Source organism: Talpa europaea (assembly GCF_964194135.1).
Source record: "Talpa europaea genome assembly, chromosome: 1".
Taxonomy (NCBI): Eukaryota; Metazoa; Chordata; class Mammalia; order Eulipotyphla; family Talpidae; genus Talpa; species Talpa europaea.
In genome coordinates, this window is record NC_140073.1 from 115,090,083 (window position 1) to 115,111,730 (window position 21,648).

Below are 21,648 nucleotides of genomic sequence, written 5' to 3' on the forward strand. Positions count from 1 at the left end.
TTTTATGAATGGACATAGGCATATATATAAAGCATTATGCAATTCATTAATGTTGTTATAGATTTATTTATCCATTGGCAAAATAATGAAGCAAATAATGGAAGAAGCCTTAGTGTTAGAAGCATCACAATGTAAGTAATGTTACAGAGCTCTCAGGCAATTAGATACAAAGAAGGATGTGTACAGAAGTCACTGTATATGGACATACTTTTGACAAAAACAAGTCATACACAAACAATAGAGAGTATAGATATAGTGTATATATATATATAACTTTATGTTTTGTGTTGTGGAATGGATGTATGTTATTGTGGAATGGAATTCACAATGACAATGGGCTTAATTTATCTAAGAATAACAGACTAAGACGTTGTTAGAATAGTTGTATCTATATAAGTTACTTTATTTTTTAGTTTCTCTTCTGATTTTTTTGGTGTGCCTATTGTGTATTCAAAAGAGACTGCCTTTACTCTCTTATTTTAGAGTAGGCCTCTCAATCTGACATCTAAACGTCGATAGCTTTGAGGAATTCTGTATAAGAAAATTGGTGGGTATAGGGCCTCCCCTGGTGGCGCAGTGGTTGAGTGGTTGAGTGCTGGGTTGAGAGGCTCCCCGCAGCCTCTGCAGTGCCAGTTCTATCCCCAGCCACCAGCGAGGGTCCCACAAAAAAAAAAAAAAAGACAAGAAAAGAAAATTGGTGGGTATGTACCTGTGTGCTTTTCTCTACGAGGCACCATAGTTTTTGACTGACTCAAAAAAGGTTTAAATTTGGTTTAATTTATCTACTCTAAATGTTGATGATATTGAATTTTTTTGTAAAGTTTTATTTATTCATACAAGAACTGGGGTACAGGCCAGAGGTACGGGAGGGTGAGAGGATTCACCAGAGACAGAATGGGGAGCAGAACAGACAGACTGACCAAAGAACACTGCTGAGGGGAGCAGTGGGAGAGCCAGGAGAGGTCTGCTGTGCCATGTGGGTATCTCCCTGGCTGGCAGGGAATTGAACCGATGCTGCAGAGGCTGTGGACAGCCTCAAAACGCTGCACTCAACCCACTGTGCCAGCAGGGAGGCCCATATTGAATTTTTAATTGGAAAATATATTTTCACATCAAGTCTTTTTGGCAATCGTTTCCCTTTATAAATAAGATATTGGCAGTTTCTGTGAATTCCGAGACCTCTATACTTGCATTTGTAATATCATGATGCAATTTTATGGATAAATACTTATGTCTACATATATTATGCTACAGGTATATGGGATATTTGTACAGATATACAAGTTACTATGTAGACTTACTTTTATGGATAAATGACTTGTTTCTATATCTCCTTCAGGATTGAACAAGCATTTGGCATTGCTCAAATATTTGATGTTTTAGAAAGATAACATCTCATTATAATCACTATATTTTCTTTTCATATAATAATGATATTTTCATGTTCACATAATCAGAAGTCATTAAAAATAATCATTGGATTAAAAAAATATAAGATCTAGAATTCTGCAAGAGCCAAGAATTGGAGAAAAAGAGAAGCAGATATGATTCAGGAAGAAAACAGAAGCACTGGGAAATCAGGCAAAAGGACCACATTTAAAATGTATGATTTTAGTAAGCATGGTCTCTCCTGAATAGGATGATGTTGATTTCTTGCTGAATCTCTCTAGAACTGGCCAGATATATGTAGTTTGCAGCTTTATTGACTCAATATTGTAGTAGTGCATCATGAAAAAACCAAAAAGCAAATAAACCAAACCCAAAAAACCAAAGCAAGTGATTAACACGTTTGAATTCAAACACCTATATGAAAGCTCTCCTGACTAGCTAACTATATAATGTCTAAATTGGCAGATATCAATTTCAATCAATGTCTCAAGAAACATAGGAAAATAAAAATGTCAAAAATTGATAGGCTCTCAACTATTCAAGTCTCACTGTTATTGAAAGAATTGGCAGTAACTAGTACTGTTTTGATCTTTAATGTTCTGTTGTGCTAAATTCTCCAGTTGTTGCTATTTGTATCTCATTCTAATCCATGGAAATGTTTTTATTAAGAAAAAAATCACATATATGAGGGGTTAAAGGATTTTTCCTGGAAACCTGCCTGCAGAAAACATGTTTTACAAATATTTCTTCATTTTCTAAGAGCGGCAAGGTATTAAAATTTTAAGATGGCAGCTTGCCATAGTTTACTTCTTTTAATCACACCTTTTGGTAGTGCCTTTGAAATGTTGGCTATCATAAATCATGCATATCAAGAGTACAACCTCTACATTGACAAACAATTGCAAAGCCCAGTGAGCATGTAAAAGACACAAAACAAAGAGCACAGTCGATTGAAGACTCTCTAAAGCAAAGGACTTGCATTTGGGGCAAAGTCTCCCTATGATCAGTTTTGGTGTACCTTTTGGGGGAGCAGCAGCTTCCTTCTTTGGAACAGGAACTGGCTTTTTCTCCTCTGGCACAGGTTTCTTGGGAACTTCAGGAACTTTAAAGGTAACATTGTTGAAACAATGTTTAGAATTCAAGTCTCCTTCTCAGACACTTAAGATTACATTAAATCATAAATCCTCAGTAAGATTGGAAGAATTTAGGAAGCAACTTAATATGCTCTACTTGTGACAGAAATGTATGTAAAAGATGGCAATGACATGGAGACATTACATACATTACATGAAGTAAAGACCCAACCAGCATGTGTGGAGTCAAAAAGTATCAAAGTATACAAGTTTCAAAACATGTTATTGGTACTTGTTTAATAATACACCACTACAAATTAATGAAATCAACAGACACAGAATTAAATATATCACAAATGATTTACAGATGTTATTTCATTATAACGCATTTCCCATAGGACACACAAGAAGACAGATATGAAGAATTTGTTTTCAGAACTATTCTACCTTTGGCTGGTGGGGGTTCCACCTTTTTAGGAACAGGAACAGGGACCACTTCTTCTGGGACTGGTTTCTTAGGTGGCTCAGGGACTTAAAAAAATACACCGTATTTGAGAGACTGTCCCTTGACAATAAGGCATATATGTAAGATATAGAATTAAATAAAGAGTAGACATTGCCTTTTTATGCTACAGTGCACGGAAAGTACATATTAGATATAAGGGTGAAGGAAAATGGATGAATGGCTCATTAGAAAATGTGGTGGTGGTTATTCACCTCAAATTAGGAATAGGTAAGAGAACCCCATCCTTGGAGGTGTCTGCCTGTTTCCCAGGCACCAGTATAAGAAACGTTACTTTTATAAAGCACCTGCATTAGAACAACTGTATTATATTATTTTATTGATTGATTGATCAATTTTATCTTAAGTGTTAAACTATTTGACGGGGACAGAGTCCTCATCTGTAGCGGCTGCCAATTTCCCATTTCATGATGGTGTGAAGATGCCTTCCTACCAAGGTACCGACCATGATGTTATGGTGGCAGCGTTGGCAAGAGAAGCAGAATAGCCTGCCATCATGCTGCCTTTCTACCACACAGATATAATTGACGCAAGCATCCTCAGAAATAGAGTAATAAAATGCAGTGAGTTACTGAAGGTTTATTGTCATAGTTTTTGAAGTAATTTACTTAATTCTAAGTTTATATAATTTTTTTTTTTAATCATGGGGGTGTTAAACTGCTAGGCCAAAGAATTCCTGAAAGCCTAACCATCAGGTGAGCAGGCCAGGTGAGCTGGGCTGAGCTGTGTCCAGGTGACTGTATTTCTATTTCCACATAGCTGGTCACTAGAGTGTCAGCTCCCTGAAGCAGGGACCAGAGCCTCTATTCTTTTTCATTTCTCTCTCCTGTGCCCTCTTCACAGTCCTTCCATCCCCCCTCATTATGTCTTTTACATAATTGCTATAGATTCGCTGACCTTGTGACCAAATTTAATATCAATATGATTGTATTCAGATGCTTATTATAGAACTCTTAAAAGATTTTAAACTTAGAATGATTGATTAATACCTTTAGGTGGAGGTTCAATCTTTTTGGAAACAGCAACATGAATTTTCTCTTCAACATGAGTTTTCTTTTGTACCTCAGGGACTTAAAAAATGCATTTATTATTAAATTAAAATTTAAAAATATAATTAAGTAATTTCTGGGCATGTCATATGGTGGGTGGTAACTAATTTACAAAGAATATTGAAATACGAATTAAAAGAGACAGAAGTGAAATGAAGAGATGACAGAAAATAATAAGGCAACATATGCCTACATAAACACAAATTAGGTAAGAAGAAGAAGGATTAATATCCATCTAAAGCCCTTCCATTTGGGGCCTCATATTCAAATTTTCCTATACCTGTGACTGACACCTCTTCCTCTGTGTGAGAAGCAAAGAACATCTTTTCTTCTGAAATAACCATCTTCTTGGTATGCACAGCTGGTACTTTAAAGAGAGTGTTTCATATTAGTACTTTCTTCTCCAGGACAAGATAGCAGATAAAATACATAGGTCAGATACTATAATTAAGTCTTTAGATAGAATGAGTGGGTTAGTAAAGCTTGAGAACAAATTTTGCATTGACAAGAAACCATGGTGTTTTGAGCTACAAACAACCCATGCAGCTTTTATCAGATATTATTAAATGGGAATCAAATAGACACAACTTCTTCACACTTGATATGGCGCTTTTCTGAATCTGTTAAGGGCTAGTCATATAAATGAAGGGGTGGGGAATATTATATGCCATGGAATGTATGGCATAGAAAGAAGACAACTCGTTAAATACAAAATCCTCTTTATGTTAAAAAATTACGTAATTTAAAAGGAAAATTACAAAGACACAGAATATTATCATTTACTTATAAGAATGGTTTTTTTCTTGGTAATTTCTAATTTGTGAATTGTTTAGTAATATATGTACACATCCACACATGCGGTAAAACAGTAAAAATGTTTAGCACTTGTAGCTGAAAGACAAAGATGTGTACCTTTTACTTCAATAACTTCTTCCTGCACTGGAACCCGGGACGGTTTTTGTGGGACAATCTTCTTTGAAACTTCGGGTACTTAAAAAATATGTACAGATATATTTGTATTGTGAAGAATATGACTTTGTACAAAATACAAACTTAGTTTAGATGACCATATAAATAACTAGCATATGAGTATATCTCAATAAATATATGAATTGGGTACATGGTTCTAGAAATGTAATAAATCATAATACCTTTGGTGACTTGAACTTTTTCTTCTTCCATTCTTCGAGAAGTCTTTTCAATTTTTTCGACTACGGGCTTCTTTACGACTGCAAACATTTTAAAGAAATTGCAGCAGTTTTAGAATGTCTACTAAAATACTCTCTCTATTTATATTATATATACATATGTATGTATATATCTGTGCAGATATATGTAGAATATTTTTAGAGAGAGACAAGCTTGATGTTCTGGACTTCAAGTACAAGTCTTTGTACTTAAAATATATTGTATTTTATTTTATATTTGCCATAACAATCTTTCTCTAATCTTTTTTAAAATTAAATGAATTAAATAGATATTCTTAGCAAAAAATCATTGATACAATAAAGCTTACAGAAGAAGTTGTGCCTATTGGATTGAAATGATGATCATACATTTTTGCCAAACAAGCCATGATGATGATGTTGGTGCTTTGACTTATTTAAATAATTCCAATTACATACCTTTAGGAGCTGGTACTTTCTTTTCAGGTACTTTTGCTGGAACTTTTCTCTCATGTGATTCTTTAAAGAAGATGGAATAAGAAGACATGCTTAACTAGGTATGTTCTAATGGGTTGCACAATTACAAAATAAATAAGTAAAGACAGTATATAATTGTATAAAGTATTATATTGGGGATCTTTATTGCTAACATGATTCCAGGAGCTGGATGATTACAAAGCAGGGTCAAGCAGAGATGCAGCAAGGTAGTAAAAATAAAACTTGATCTCTGCATTAGAAAATAGCTTTTGGAGTATAGTCTTGATAATATGACTAAGTGATTTAACTTAAAATGTCGAAACTGGAAGTAACTGAAAAAAATGAAGATTAAGTCTTAAAGATTAAATTTCTAAAGATTTCTAAACTTAAAAAAATGAAATGTCATTTCTTCTATTTCATATCGATTGCAAATCAAGTTAATAACATGGAAGATATAATGAACTATGCAAAGTCAAAAAAAAGAGAAAAATTGTCACCCAATTTACATACCTTCATAAACCTCCTTTTGAACTTGAACAACTTCTCTTTCTTGATAAGTCTCCCCCCACTCTTCCTCCCCTTCATCATAACCTTCTTCCCTTTCATAATATTGTTGCCCTTCTTCAAAATCTTCTTCCCATTCCTCATAAACTTCCTTTTTAGCTTCTACCTTGGTCTCTTCATAGTCTTCATCTGGTTCTTCATAATAAGGTTCTTCGAATGGCTCTGTATATGGTTCTACTTCCAGTTCGTCATAAGGTTCGTCCAAAGATTCTATGAAAAGTTTCTTCTCCTCATAGACAGCTTGCTTTTTCTCATACACCATTTCCTTTTCTTTCTGAACCTCTTTCTTTCTGGTTATGGTCATTATTTTTACTTCTTCAGCCTTGGAGGATACATCAATTATTTCAGGAGCTAAAATAAATGAATAGATATAAAATAAGATTATATTAGCTAATTTCATTATTTTAATAAATTACATCACTAAACAATAGTCTGTGTGGTCAAATGGCATCAGTTTCTCAGAGCTCAACATTATGTTGGTAATTTGTTTAGTTTTCTTTGTATTGGTTCCATTTAAATTTATATTGACTGTGAAACACAATAATGAGTAGCAAGATGCACTCTATTCTTAATCTGAGGATTTTCCAGTGTGAACAAAATGACATTAAGTAAATAGTAAATGGATACATCTTCCATTGTTTTATTGGAGCTTCAGTTTCAAAATTCCTAGTTTCGAACTATTTCAATATTTGATCATCTAATGGGATTTATACTTAATTTCTGCAGTTAGCCTCTATTTACATGTCCAATTATCCTTTCAAAAACATTTCTGATTTTTAAAAGATTTATTTATTCATGCATACAAAAACCGGGGTACAGGCCAGATGTGTGGGAGGGTGAGAGGATTCACCAGAGACAGAGCGGGGAATAAACAGGCAGACTAACTAAAATACACTGCTGAGGGGAGCAGTGGGCCAGACAGGAGAGGTCTGCTGAGCCATGTGGTTATCCCCCCGGCCGGCCAGGATTGAACCTGCACTGCAGAGGCTGCAGACAGCTTCACAGCACTGCACTCAACTGCCTGTGTCACCAGGGAGGCCCTGAAACATTTCTGATTTTAAAGCTACATGCTTTACAGTCAATTGAGACTGTTAAGTTTAATAAATGAGTTACTTTTATATAACAACTTAAAAAAATCTGTAAGGTTAACATTATTTACGTGATCCTTAAAATTTATTGTAAGCTATAACTGAAATGTGTAGCTAACAAGTAGAAATAGGTGGTCTGTCTATTTCTAGTCCTCGCCACTCTTTTTCCTGTGTGTATTTCACCAATGTTTAAGCATCTGCCTGGGTCTCCTTTCCAGAGATGGAAAGAGTAAGTAGACATAATTTCTAATGTTTACTTAAACATAGCAGAGGAGACTCTACAACTTTACAATAAACTAAAAGCTTAATGTTTAAAAATGACAGTGATGCAATCTCAGAAAGAAATAGAATAAAGATATTTAATAATTTCTTTTTCATTTACCTTTTGCTGGAATTAAGGCAGTAGGAGGTGGGGGCTTCTTGGCAACCTCTGGAACTTTAAAAACATAAAATAACATTTATTTTTAGATTATGCATTGTTTAATGTTTACTAGTTCTTTCTACTCTTGTTAGTCATTTGTATAATCTATAGCTAGTACTAATATACCAATGTTTTTAGACTTTCCACATTTAGCTAACCAGAAATGTGATACAATACCAGATTAGTTAAAATGCAGAAAGGCTGAAGTTTGATTCTAGTTCAGGTTGATATAAAATAATTTATATTAACATAGGAGAATATTCAACATAGTCATTGTTAAACATTTTTTTCAATTTTTTTAATGGTTAACTTTAAAGTTCATAAGATATCCATGCTTTTTGAACTCCTTTTTTTTCTGTATATTTCACAATGACCACCCAGAAAAAATGTCTCAGTAAAATGTCTCAGAACGCTTTGCCCTCTTGCATTCTTGTTTTAGGAGGTTGCTGTTGGCTGATCTTAGACTGATGTAGAAAATTGTTTATTTAAATTTAGTTATCTAATCTTCTTCTTAAAAAAACCTTCCAGAATACTGTAAAAATGACTTGAATAAACTCTTATTCAACAAGATTGTTTCCTCCTCTGCTATAAACTTTTATCTAAAATGAAGCAGGAAAGATGCTGAGTTGGGCTGGAGCAGCTACTTGGCATCTGCATCTGCCCTTGATGTGACTTGGCCAGGGCCGACTGTTGAACCAGAGAGAAGAGCCTTCTGCAAAGCAATGCCTTCACTATCCACAGGGTAGAAGAACTCTCTGGGGTAGCCATTGGATGCCATGTGCAGACAGGCACAGGAGAAAAGAAAAGGGGGAAAAAAGAAAACTGAGAAAGAGAATGTAAGGACTGGCTTACAGAGGGTGAGAGTGAATGAAGGGAGAGGTTCCATTTTTTGAGTTCAAACTCTTACCCTTCCTCCACCCTGCATCACTTAGGGTTTAAGCATTTCAACAAAGAGAAAAGCATTATGATTGAGTTTTGATTAATTCATTATAATACCTTTAGGTGGCTCTTCTTCCTTGGGCTTTGCAACAATCTTTTTGGTATCTTTCTTTACAGCTTTTTTGGTCACTAAAAAAAAATAAGATGTCAGAAGTCAATAACTTAAGGTTTTCCAGAAACCAATAGTTTTATTGAAATATTTTATTTTTTTCTTATGTGTTGATGGCAACAAGAGGCTCCGCACATTGTTACAAAATATTCAGAAAGATCTTGGACTAGAATGCAGAGAACTTCTTGAAGCAAGATAAAATATGGACTGGGTATTACATCTTTATGGATTTTATGCCTCCTAAGAGTTAAAGTTTTCAAGACATTAAGATTGAGGCTACATGACATGATAAATAGAAGAGGTAGATATTTTCATTTTTGTATCACTTACTAAATGATTTACTAAATGAAAATCCTGTAAATGGTGTATTGTGGGAGGTTTCTTTCCTTGTTGCTGACCTCGATCATGACCCTTAATCAAAATTTGATTTGGCTCCTAGTATTCATGGATAAACAACACTTTTTAATTTTTAAATAAGATTTAGTTTCTCAGATTGCCTAGTGAGTGCTCATCCTTAGCCATAGACACTAGCAAAGAATGAATCATTCATTAAAATAGATTATTATTCCTGGCAAATATAAACAGAAGTCCAATTTATGGCTATTGATTCTTGTTCCTCTCTACCAGAAGTGATAAACTATGTTTAACCTCTTTCTTTAAGTTTAAAAAATACTTTTCTTTGTTACTGACACTGTGTTAGTCACAAAACCAGAAGCTTTTTTTAAAATTGCATTTCTCCTGAGACTGAAAAATCACTCAAGTTTTGACACTGACAGTGGCAGATATTAAGGCATAAGCATGCCAAAAACTTGAAAGTTCTCCAGTCGCGTTGACTTGGAATGGAAAAATGTAACTTTGGCATGTAGAATTCCCCTCCCCCCATGGTGTTGGGAGAATTCTAGCAGCAATTCTAATTTACAGGAACTTTAGAATGTTCCAGGCATTCTGTTACCTGTTTAGTTAAGCAGTTTTGGGGCACAAACAGTACAATTTCCCTATTGAAATATTTGAGAGGGGCAATTCCCTGGCATATTCAAGAGCTCCTTATTAGTGAGCGCATTCCTTAGCTAAAATTAAAGATATTCTAAATCATGCTTTTGTAAGCTAGTAGTAAAATTTAAACAGTAGTTAACATTATAGTTGTGAAAAAACACAAACTGTAATTTGCAACTTGACTATAAGCTAGTATCGTTTATTTCCATGTGTCTCACTAGAAATTGATTCCATTATTTTATTGTTACAGGTAGTACTAGCAAAACATGAAACATTCTGTTTGCAGTTAAAGATTAAGTGACTTATTTAGAAAAAAGACTTTTAAGAATCATATTCTATTTGCTTGATGATTTTCAGACTTTTAGGCACAAGTCTCACACATTAGTTAGATGACATTTAAGAACAAATAATTTACATTTTGAAGAGCAATTTAATATGTTGAGCACTAGAGGGCTAACGTGTTACATCAAACATTTTCCAGGTCTGCAATTGTTGAATTCTGTATTTTGATGTCTAGGAAGATGATATGTAATACCTTCAATGCGTTTTGCTGGTGGTTTCTTTTCTTCAGGCTCTGGTAGCAACAGAGGGATTGGAGGAGCAACCACAGGGGGGATTTCTGAAAAAATAAATGCTATCATCATTACCATGGTTTTATTTCCTATTTTGAATTCTCACGCATTTCTTTCAGTACTTTAAAGGTATTCAAATGAAAACAGCATGTGTTCACAGTTGCAACTACTCTTTTGTCTAGGTTTTTAATTACACAGTGAAGAAAGTGACCTGGAAGGATCTATTCTGACTCAGTGCTATGGTTTGGCATAGGAATAGAGTATTGATGTGCCAAGCCCAGGTGTGGTGGTAGGACTTACCTTCTGGAGGTACTGCCCTGATAGGCATGGTCGGGATTGGAACTCTTGAGTCAGGAATATCTGGAGAGGGACATTTAATGATGAGGGAAAGGAAGACATAGAGGAAAGGGAAACAAATATTTATTAGACAATTAAGATGTGCCTGACTTGTCAGGCATTTACAGTAGTGGAATCTAACATATAGACAAATAGGTATTAGGATTCTTTTGCATGCAACCATATAGGCAAGTTCATTCCCTGTGAAAATCTGCTTTGGTCAATGGCCACACCATTTGGCACAATACAGAATGTCAGTTGAATGAGACCTTTTTATATCTAATTTTCCAAATTCACAAAGCCTACTATTTGTATTATTTTGTTGAAAATAATTTACTAAAAAAATAATAGTTTAAAACCTTTCAGTTGGCTTCTATCATTTACAAAATTATATTGAATGTAGTATAAGCAAACATCTTTTTAAAAAAAAAAAAACTTACCAGGAGGCTTCATTTCAAGTTTGATTTCTGCAAAAGAAAAAAGATATTTTTGGGGTTTAGAATTACCTGGGAAGGTCACTTTATTTCACAGACTGCAATGTGGTTTTAATGTGTTTTCTGACCTTTAGTTGTTAAGTACAGCTCTGCTGTGCTTCTTGCTTCACCTCTTGGCTCCAGTCGAGCAATTACTGAATAAACACCTAAGGAAAAGAATCATCGAAATCTTGTTCTCATACATTTGTAAATAACAGTCCATTATTTAAGTGTAGTATGCATTTATTTAGAATTATCTTCCCTAAAAATATATTCTATATAGAATCACAAAGTATAGTTGTAAAGTAAGATAGAAATATACAGTAAAACATGGTTTCAATTATATATTCATAGGTACACTATCTATTAAAATACCTTCGTCATCGGGGGTCACATTGTGGATAGTCATATAATGGCAGCGACCATCATTTCTGAAGTTGTACTTCTGGCTCTCAGTCAGTTCTGTTGGTCCTTTGTACCATGTCACAATGGCGTCATCAAAGGACACTTCGCACTCGAAGGTGGCAGATTGATGCTCACTCACCACAATGTTCTGAATGCGCTTTGTAAACTGAATTGGTTCAGCTGTTAAATACAAAGAGGGTTCAATGTTAGATTGCATGGGGAGGAGTTGCTGTCACTGTAATCTCAGATATTTAAAGTTCTCATCTTTTATCCAAGGGAAAATAGCAGAAATAGACTGAAAATCTAAACCATGAAGAAAATGCTCTTCTTTGTATCAGTAACAAAAGAAATTTCCTAACACTTCATTGTATTCCTGCAGACTCAGTGTTAGAAAGTGCAAAGAAATCCTGGAGAATCTTTAAAATATTTTCATGAAGGCAGCAGTCAAAGGTCCTTACAACTCAAAAGTCAAAGCAAACTTTAAAAATGTTAATGAAATGGGAGGTGGGGTTCAAAATAAGGAAATTTAATCTTAAGGTTATTATTTATTCCCTGTTGAAATTCTTTCCTCCATAAAATAATTTGGTGTTCAAACTCAATAGGAAATGTACCTGTCTAATTTCAGAGGATTCACTTTTAAGAATTTTGAAACCTGGTTTGTGAGTGTCTGTGGGCATGCACAAGGAGCCCACCCACTGGAAATTGAAGGGGTGTTTAGGAGGCGCGGGAGCCGGAGTGGAGGCTCTTTCTGCAAAACTGTATCTTCAGATCAACGGAAAACAGCATCATGGACAACTTAGATGTGAGACGTACTTTGGCGAACTTTCTTTTTAAAGGATCATATCAGAAATATGCCATTATTTTTTAAAAGATAACTTTCAACTTTACTTGAAACCATTTAAAGTTTTTGAAGTTTAAGTATTATCAGTCACTGAGTCAGAGATGCTGAAATGTCTATGTAAAGTAAAAGGTCCTTTAGTTGTACTTCAACATCTATAAATGGGCAACAGCAATGGCGGCAGATGCTGCCTGTAGCCAGAGTGCTGCTCACTGCACTCCAAGAATGGGGTCATAAGAGAGCGAATCCAATGAAAGGATTAGAAAGGAAATATTATTATTCCTAAATCCTGAAATTTTACTTAATTTCAGATTCAGAAGGTTGGGATATAATCCTCAGAGGAGATACTTATTTTTGAAAGATAGTTGCTAATCACATTATCACAATTATTAATTATATCTATGAAGCTTCCTATACAATGAAATTAATTCTGATAATCAGCTCCTAGTCAGGGGAGATAGCCATGAAATCTGGTTTTTCCAAGATTGCTTTCTAGGAATCAGAACCATGGACTTCAGTAAAATTCTGGAATTTAATAGAAAGTCATGTTTTAGAGTGAAAACCGCTTCTGGTAAAAAACCAAAACAAAACCCCAAAAAATTATGTAGAAGAGGGCCTCCCTGGTGGTGCAGGGGTTAAAGACAGCACTATCAAGCTATCCAGCCACTGCAACACAAGTTTAATCCCCCCCACCCCCACTGGCCAGGGAGCAACCCACACTGAGCAGCAGACCTCTCCTCACTCTCCTGCTGGTTCCCTCGGCAGTGTATTTCAGTAGATCTGATTGATCTTCTCACCCTCTGCACCTCTGGCCTGTTCTTGTGTGCATAAATAAATAAACCTTAAAAAATTAAATAGAAGATTGGCATTTATGTGAATATTTCCCTTTTGGTTTTGTATGAATTTTGAAGTATAGGTGAAGTCTATGAGTGTGTATGTTGGGAAATGAGGTGAGGGGGTTCTCTTGGGGTCTGTTTGATGGCTGTGGGCTGCAGGGGCCCTGCATACCACATCCCCTGCACACATCGTGCCCTGGCCTCCGCTGTCATAACTGCAGCTGGACTCTTTCACCCACCTTCAATTCTGAGCTCTGCTGATGTTTCAAGGTCTTCGTATTTGCAGGTGTACTGCCCTTGGTCTTCTGCTTGGACATTTGCAATGGTCAGTTTGTGGACTTTGTGTTCTACTTCCGTTTTGTATCTCGGTTGGGGCTTAAGGATTCTGCCATTTCGGAACCATTCAGATTTTACATTTGGCACAGAAAATTGGCAAGTCATGGTGCAAGTCTGGCCTTCTTTCAAAGTAACATCCTGCAGATGTCGTTCCCAAGTAGGCTCTGTTCGAACATACAATGCAAATTTATTCAATACCACACATAGATGTGCTCAACAGTAAATTAATTTGACACATTTTTTTTTATAAAACTTTCTGTACTTACCAATTACAGTCAGTTTTGCACTAGCGATATGTGGACCACACACCAATCTATAATTGCCCTGATCTTTTAGTTGACAGTCTTTGACTCTGAGTGTGTGTCTATCACCATCGATGCTTATTTCAAATTTGTCACTGGGCTCTAGTTTTTCAGTTCCTTTGTACCAGGAGAGCTTGATTTCTGGATAATTAATTTTAATGTCAATTTCAAACACAGCATCATTATCTTTTAAAACTGTCTGATTTTCAATATCCTTGATCAGAGTGACAGGCTAGAAAAATAAAGTATTAAAATATGTGAGTTGTTCCAACCCATACATTTCCAATAATAAGTTGTTTATTTTATTATCAGAATAATTTATTTTTACCTCTGTCTGTGACAGCCTTTGCTGGATAAATGATACAAGTTCCTCAAATTCTTTTTCTTCTTTCTCTGACTTCTCTATTTCTTCAATTTCCTGAGGAGAAAAAAAAATGAGTAGTATACATGACATAAAATTTGAATCAGAGGATGCATTATTATGTTCAATTTTCATTCTTAATGTGGCTTAGGTTATATAAACTGATCTCATACAACTATAGAGTATGGAAATTCAAAGGCACATATTAGATGTTTCAAATGTGAATTTTTAAAGGTGATGCATATTGTATATAAAAGATCATACCAATCTATGTGTCTCTTCTTCTTGACTTTGCTTTAGCAGTTCAAATGCTTGAAGAAGACCCCGGAAGTCAGTGATTCCATACATACGAGCATATTTTTCATATTCTTTAGGATCAACATTTTTAAGAAGTTCCATAATATCAATTTCTTCTTCTTCCCCAGATCCTTTCTTTAAACTTGGAGCCCTATGTGAATCAAAAAACAAACTTAAGTCATTTGTCTTCTACTTATTTTGAATTACCTATCACCATTCAAAGATTGGTGTCATTGAGTTTCTTTCTCACAGAGGAATATTTGTGTCCTTTATTCAAGAAATAATTCTATCCTCAACTGTGAAATAAAAAAAAATGTGGGTTTGGTGATGGAGTGGATTAAGATTGGACAATTGTTACAAGGAGTTATTGGACAATTGTTACAAGGAGAAATTTGATCAAAGAGTTTAAGAAATACTCAAAAAAATAACAAAGAGTTTAAGAAAGGAAAGCATAATGGAAGAGTTTTGTAAGCTTTTCAAAGAGCCTAATCAAAGATCAAGGAAAAATAGTAGCAGTAATGGGAAGCATTGGTAGAGATATGGAAATTAAAATTAGTAATTATGTTAAACATAAATTTATTGAAATTACGGGTAATTTTGGGAAATGTTTAAAATAGAAAACCATCCAGTACATCAAAAGTCATACCCAGAAAGAGACAAAGACAATAATTGAATATCTAGACATACACAACTTTCTGTAGAGGCTATAACTTTTTGTTTAAATTTTTAATAAAAAATTATCTTATTCTCAAAACCCTATCTTAACAAACCACTCACTTATATCCAAAGCATGTGTTAAAACTATGTTTTAACAAAATATAGTTTGTGTTAAAATGCCGATGTGTTTATGCTCTTTCATAATCTGAAACTTGGAGGGAATGGCTCACCTATCCTTTTTTTTAATTGCGCAACATTGGTTTATAACATTACATATGTTTCAGGTATACAGAATTTATAAATTAACACCAGAATATTGATTACCAAAAGTCTAGTTTCCATACTTCCCCAAACAATTGGGTGCATGCTTCTTGAGAGAGCTCTTTTGAGAATGGAAAATTACCAAGTGTAGTGCTTCATTGAACTTACTTTTTCAGCATTGCTCTGAGATCTCCTTCAATTTTCTCTTGTTTCTTCCTTTCATCCACCTGTAAGTTAACATTACTTTCAATTTCCCCATGTTTATTAAATGCAACACAGCGATATAATCCAGAATCAGTTTTTGTGGTGTCTCTAATCTCCAGCTTTGCCTCATCGCCTTTTTGGTGGATAAAAACGCGACCTCCTTGGTTCAGCTGTCTCCATTTCCCTTTTGTCCATTTAACATTTGGGATTGGATCACCTCCAACTTTTGCAATGAATGTTGCAGTAGTTTCTAAGGAATGACAAAAACATATTAATGAAAAATTTAACTTTCCAAAATTGCTTCTCTGAAATTAAGGCAGTAACAAAATGCCTAAAATAGATGGACATGTACTTTTCATGAAGTACTTACTTTCTATGACTCTGATACTCTGAGGTTCTGATACAAAGAAGAGCTTCCCTTCTACTGCTGCTTTCTTAGCTGCTGGGGCCGCAGCTGGTTTATCTAAAAAAACAAATTTACATTTTTTATTATCACAATTAGCTTCAAATGCAATAAATAATTCCCTATGCAAAAGAAGCTTTAAGAGCGTGGCAGTCTCACAAATATGCACTCTAGAGCTCACTTTATATGACAATAGATTACAGAACTAGTTGAAGCTATTAGCAGCACTTTATCTTGTATTTCTACATTTTACTTTGTTTTTTAATGAATTTATTTACTTTTAAAATTGAGCTAACGTGCAGCCCCCCCCCCCCACTTCCAGTCAGGTATGGCCACTGGAGCCCACCGCCACCAGATCACCCACAGTCCACCATCATTGTCCATTGTGCTTCCTTCCCTGTTCTCACCTGTCCCCCACCCTGGGTGACTTAGTTCTGTACTCAGCTTTCAAGGGTTAGTTTTTAAGTTTGTCTTTACTGCCCTTTAGTTTTGTTTCTCTAGAACTGGGATATAGACCAGAGGTATGAGGGGGTGAGAGGATTCACCAGAGGCAGAGTGGAGAAGCAGAACAGGTGGATCTACTGAATTGCACTGCTGAGGGGAGCAGGAGGCAAGTCAGGAGAGGTCTGCTGTGCCATGTGGGTTAGTTTCCTGGCTAGGGATCGAATTCATGCCATAGTGGCTGGTGATAGCTTGATAGCGCTGAGACTTTAACCCCTGTACTACCAAGGAGGCCCTCCTTCTGATTTCTTTCACATGGCATAATCCCTTCCAGCTCCAACCATGTTGCTGTCAGTGGCATGAATTTATCTCCTTTTGATTGCCATAGCACTGTATGTATATATTACATCTTCCTAATTCACTCATCTGTTTTGGGGCACTTAGGTTAGTTCCATAATTTGACTATTGTAAACAGAGTTCCAATAAATACAGGAGTGCAAGTCTCCTTTCAAATTAGTATTTTTGAATTTTTCAGGTAGATGCCTGGAGTGGAATTACTGGGTCATATCGCAGATCTGTTTTTATAGGTTTGACTTTGTTATATAGAGTTCCTCTAAGACTAAGACATTAAGCTACCTTATACCGCATTATTACAGTATCATTTTTTGAATTTCATTTAATTACACTTTCTTGGGTATGGTGAAAAGAGGCCCAAGAAATATGATGGTGAACTAGGGGTAGTTTTAGTCATTTACATTAGTTATTGCATTTTAGTAGTTATTGCATTTACATTAAACTACAATAGTAGTTATTGCATTTATATTAAATTGCCAAATATTTCAATTATAATAAGGAGGCTGCAAATTGAAAGCTGTTATTTCTAAAAACCAAATTATATTCTTATTTAAAACTGCCATAAGCAAATAAACTCGAGCAGTTGACTTAATCTGAATAATACTTTTGAGGTAGGTGTAGTTTGAAGTGTCTGTACCTTTAATGGTCACTTTTGATTTGGAAGTGTCACTTCCAGCCACATTTGAAGCTTTACACACATAATCTCCTGAATCTGCTTTAGCAACATCCTTGAGTTCCAGCACAGCGGTCCCGTTAGCAAAGCTGAAGCTGCATCTGTCTGAAGGCTTTATTTCCCTGCCAGCTTTCAACCACTGGATCCTGATGGGCTCTGATCCTTGGACGTGGCAACTGAGTTGCACGAATTCCCCTTCACTCACAGTTACTGGAGAAAGGTGCTGATCGAACACAGGTGGCTTCTTAGGTTCTGGAATTAAAAAAGGTATTTTCATGAGAAACATAAAAGAGGAAAAAGTATAAAATGATGGAAAAGAAATAAATTTTCCCTTTAACAGGTCATATTGGTTGCTGTAGTAAAATGGGATCACATGCCTGATTCCTCTATGAAGGCATTAGACATATTTGTTGGATAAAAAAAGATAAATGTTTAAAAATAAGCAAAGAACAGATGCCATGCTACCCATAAATCACCCAAGCATCTGTGTCCTCATTAAGCACTGCAAACATTGCACTGGCATTTACCAGAAACTTCTGTGCCACATAGCATACTACTGATTTTCCTTAACCTGCTCCTGATTTTCCTTAACCGGCTGTATTTTCACTGAACCCTAAAAACTAAGAGCTTAGTGGGGAATTCTGCTCATGTAGAACAGCAATTATTGAAACCCTCTGGGAAAGAAAGCCAACATTTGTGTAATCTATGAGCCCCCATCTTAATATGTAATTTTCTCTGATGTTCATCTTTAGCTATTTAGTACAGTTATAGGATTGTTTAAAATTCAAAGGAATTAGGAACTGAAGCTCAGTGTTCAACTGAAAACCAATGAAGATGATACAAATAACATGACAGGAAGGCCATGTACAACTCAGGCTTATGTAGTGATTTTATTCAATGATTCTGAGACCTAGACACAAGAATAAAGCAAAATGCATGATTGTAAAGTATAAAATTTGTGATATCTAGTCTTTTAAAATATTTTATAAATAACCTCAGGATTCTATAGAAAGTGTTTATCTACTCAATGACAAAACTATCAAAGATTTAAGTCATGAATATGTCACTGTTAAGAATACATTTTTAATTTTACTAAATGCATTCTAAAGCTAAGTGTATTTAAAACCCATTAAAGGAGTGATAAAATTTATATTTTAAGTTAATTCAATAAAGTAGCTTATTAATGATATTCATCTTTTAATGATATTAACTTATTATCAGTGCATCTGGGAAAGGACAACTAGATCATCAGAGATGGTAATTAATTCCAAGCTACTTGAAAATGTTACTTTGTGAAGTCATTTTGATGAGTCTGCACCATAGTTATCTGGATGAAGTGAGATCTTCATAAACAATAGTCATTTTGTTGCCACAGTCATAAATATGTACCTTAATGTATCTTCCATAATGATAACCAATATCTTTCTACACACCTTATTTCTTTTTTGGCAAATTTTATCCTTTTGTATGAAGGCTTTATGATTAATATTCATTTTCAGGTTAAAAGCTTTGGACAACATACGTCAAATAATAATCCTTTAGAAATACAGTTAGAAAAGAGAATGTTTAGAATGTGATATAATTTATAATAAGCCAAGTTATGCAATATTCAATGATGAAATTTAAAATTTAAAAAATAAATGTGCTTCATAAAATTTATATGTCACTTGTGCATGAATTTCAGAGCAGGCACAGACTTCTAATTGCCTGAGAGAATTATAGGATTTGATTTACAAGCTAAGATTTTAGTCTATTGTGGCTTACTTTGCTGGGCTAAGCAATTGAATTACAAACTACATATATATTATATATATATTTAGTAAACATATATAGAATCACTTCAAGCAAATTAAAGCATGTATACAGTTGTCCCTTGAAAAAATCATGGGTTAGGTGTGCCAATCCCTTAGAGTTAAAAATTCTATATAACTCTTGACTTCCCCCAAATTTAAGTACATTCATCCTTTGGTAGAGGATGGATTGGGCTGACTGCAAATAGAAAATCCCTGGATGCTGAGGTCCTTCATAGTCATTGCTTCATATATTTGAGGGTTCCCAATATATGAGGATTCAATCAACTGACATTCCAGGTTAGTTGGATCTAGGAGTGCTGAACCCACAGCACTTCTGTGTGTCAGTGGACCCCTGGAGTTCAAACCTGTGTTGTTCAAAGTCAAGTGTATTTGAATCTGTTACTGCATTTGGTTGATATGTCAGAAGAAATGCACATGGCTATAGGGTGGGCAGTGAAGAAATACACGACATGTTGGGACTATGAAGAGAACAAACCTTTGATGACGATTGAAGATGTGCACAGAGCAGAGCCTGCATCGTTGGACACTTTGCACGTGTACAGACCAGCATCACCCATGCCTGCCTTCTTAACGTGCAACAGGAGCGCGTTGTTCTTGAATGTGATCTCGCAGTTAGAAGTTGGATGGAGCTCTATATTATTTTTGTACCAAGCCACAGTTATAGGCTGAGAACCAGCCACACGGCCCTCAAGTTTGAAAGAATTCCCTTCTGTTTCTTCCACTGTCTCTGAGAGTTTTTTAGTGAAACTTGGTGGGATTAGCCGCTCTGTAAGAAAGTAGAATTCAGAATCAGGTCACAAAAAAGGGGCATTTCAAGAAAAAGAAGTTACATTTTTCAGGTAGAAATCAATGTTGTTTCACTTAGAAATAAATGTATGTTCTTCAATATTTCAACCTCCTTTCACAGGCATATTTAAAATTGTTCTATCATTTATAAATGGGTGAGAAAAATAACAACCATTTACAGAGGCAGATATTTGTAAAAAAGGAAAAGGGGGTAGGGTGGGTGGTTTTAGGGTTATTAGGATCTATAAAATTTTAGAGAAATCAAGATTTTAAAAGATCACTTTTCTAGAGAAAAAAAAAATTCTCTTAAACACTTTTATATCATTTGTTTAAAAAAATTATCCTAAATTGCACTTGTCCTAATAAAAGCTCTACCCTTAGAATAAAAAATGATTACATTTTGTTGGACCACACGCAAAATAAACGATACCTTTGATGTTCAGTTGAGCTGTGCAGGAGTCCTTCCCTACTTCATTCACAGCATGGCAGGTGTACTGTCCAGAGTCTCCTTTGTCTACTTTCATGATTGTCAGGTGAGCACTGTTTTCCAGAAAACTAATCTGGTAGTTTCCTCCACTTCGGATCTCTCTGTTGTCTTTGGCCCAGCTGACCTTTATGGGTTGTGTGCCGGTAACGTGGCACTCGAAGTATGCACTTTCTCCCACCACAGCATCCATGGGGGAGAGGGGGATGTCAAAGAAAGGGGGGTTCTTCCCCTCTGTGAGGAGAGCAGAAAGACAAGGTGTCATGTTCCATAACTGAACTGTCCCAATTTACACAAATAGTGATGCTTTTTGTGTTGGTCTTTAAAAATTTTTTAACGATGGAAACAGAAAGTAGTTTACGAGTCTACAAACCTGTGAGAATGAGTCTGGCACTTGAAGAAGCAGAACCTACAGGATTTGTTGCAGTGCAGGAATACTGGCCACCAAGGGTTCGGTCTGTTTTAAAAATATTGAGAGTAGCTACATTATCTAAAAATGATGTTTGTACATTTGGGCCATCTTTCAATGGCTTGCCATCTTTATACCAAGCCACCGAGATAGGTTCTGATCCATTGATGGTACATTCAAAAACAACCGGCAGACCAATTGTTTCCTGAACGTCTCGTAATTGTCGAGAAAATGATGGTGGAAGTTTTTGCTCTGTAAGAACAGGATTAGACTAATGAGCACTTCTGGACATTTCAAATTGATTGAATTCTCATAATTACTGTTCTAGAGATAATAGGATTTCTATAAAGCTATGAGGAGGTATTAACATATCCTGAATTAAACTTGGAGACAGAAGAGCCTGTTAACTGTTGGAACAAAAGTTTCTCTCTGAGACCACCCTAATGTGTAGCAGGTGCAAAAAAAATATTGTAAATCAACAGAAAAATTGATTGAAGCTTGGTCTGCATTATCTTTTTTAAGACTGTGTTCCAACAATTTGAAGGACACACTCATGGGGTAGAATCTTAAAAATGTAGTCATTCATTTTTCTCAAACATTTAATGATAGAAAGAA

At 35.3% G+C, this 21,648-nt stretch overlaps 1 protein-coding gene across 1 annotated transcript in view; it reads right to left on the bottom strand.

Moving 5' to 3' along the window:
* The window catches only part of TTN (titin), a gene marked incomplete at both ends in the record, with an annotated part of 277,818 nt that overhangs the window by 153,429 nt on the left and 102,741 nt on the right, over positions 1 to 21,648 (bottom strand). The window contains 25 exon segments of the mRNA XM_084258850.1: positions 2,408 to 2,491; positions 2,910 to 2,993; positions 3,975 to 4,055; positions 4,315 to 4,401; positions 4,947 to 5,024; positions 5,186 to 5,263; positions 5,660 to 5,719; positions 6,188 to 6,592; positions 7,712 to 7,765; positions 8,747 to 8,818; positions 10,327 to 10,410; positions 10,664 to 10,723; positions 11,140 to 11,166; positions 11,262 to 11,339; positions 11,548 to 11,757; positions 13,491 to 13,751; positions 13,854 to 14,121; positions 14,218 to 14,307; positions 14,515 to 14,698; positions 15,634 to 15,919; positions 16,040 to 16,132; positions 17,505 to 17,792; positions 19,830 to 20,120; positions 20,571 to 20,858; positions 20,998 to 21,285. Of these exon segments, the coding sequence (XP_084114976.1) occupies positions 2,408 to 2,491; positions 2,910 to 2,993; positions 3,975 to 4,055; positions 4,315 to 4,401; positions 4,947 to 5,024; positions 5,186 to 5,263; positions 5,660 to 5,719; positions 6,188 to 6,592; positions 7,712 to 7,765; positions 8,747 to 8,818; positions 10,327 to 10,410; positions 10,664 to 10,723; positions 11,140 to 11,166; positions 11,262 to 11,339; positions 11,548 to 11,757; positions 13,491 to 13,751; positions 13,854 to 14,121; positions 14,218 to 14,307; positions 14,515 to 14,698; positions 15,634 to 15,919; positions 16,040 to 16,132; positions 17,505 to 17,792; positions 19,830 to 20,120; positions 20,571 to 20,858; positions 20,998 to 21,285 (3,879 nt within the window).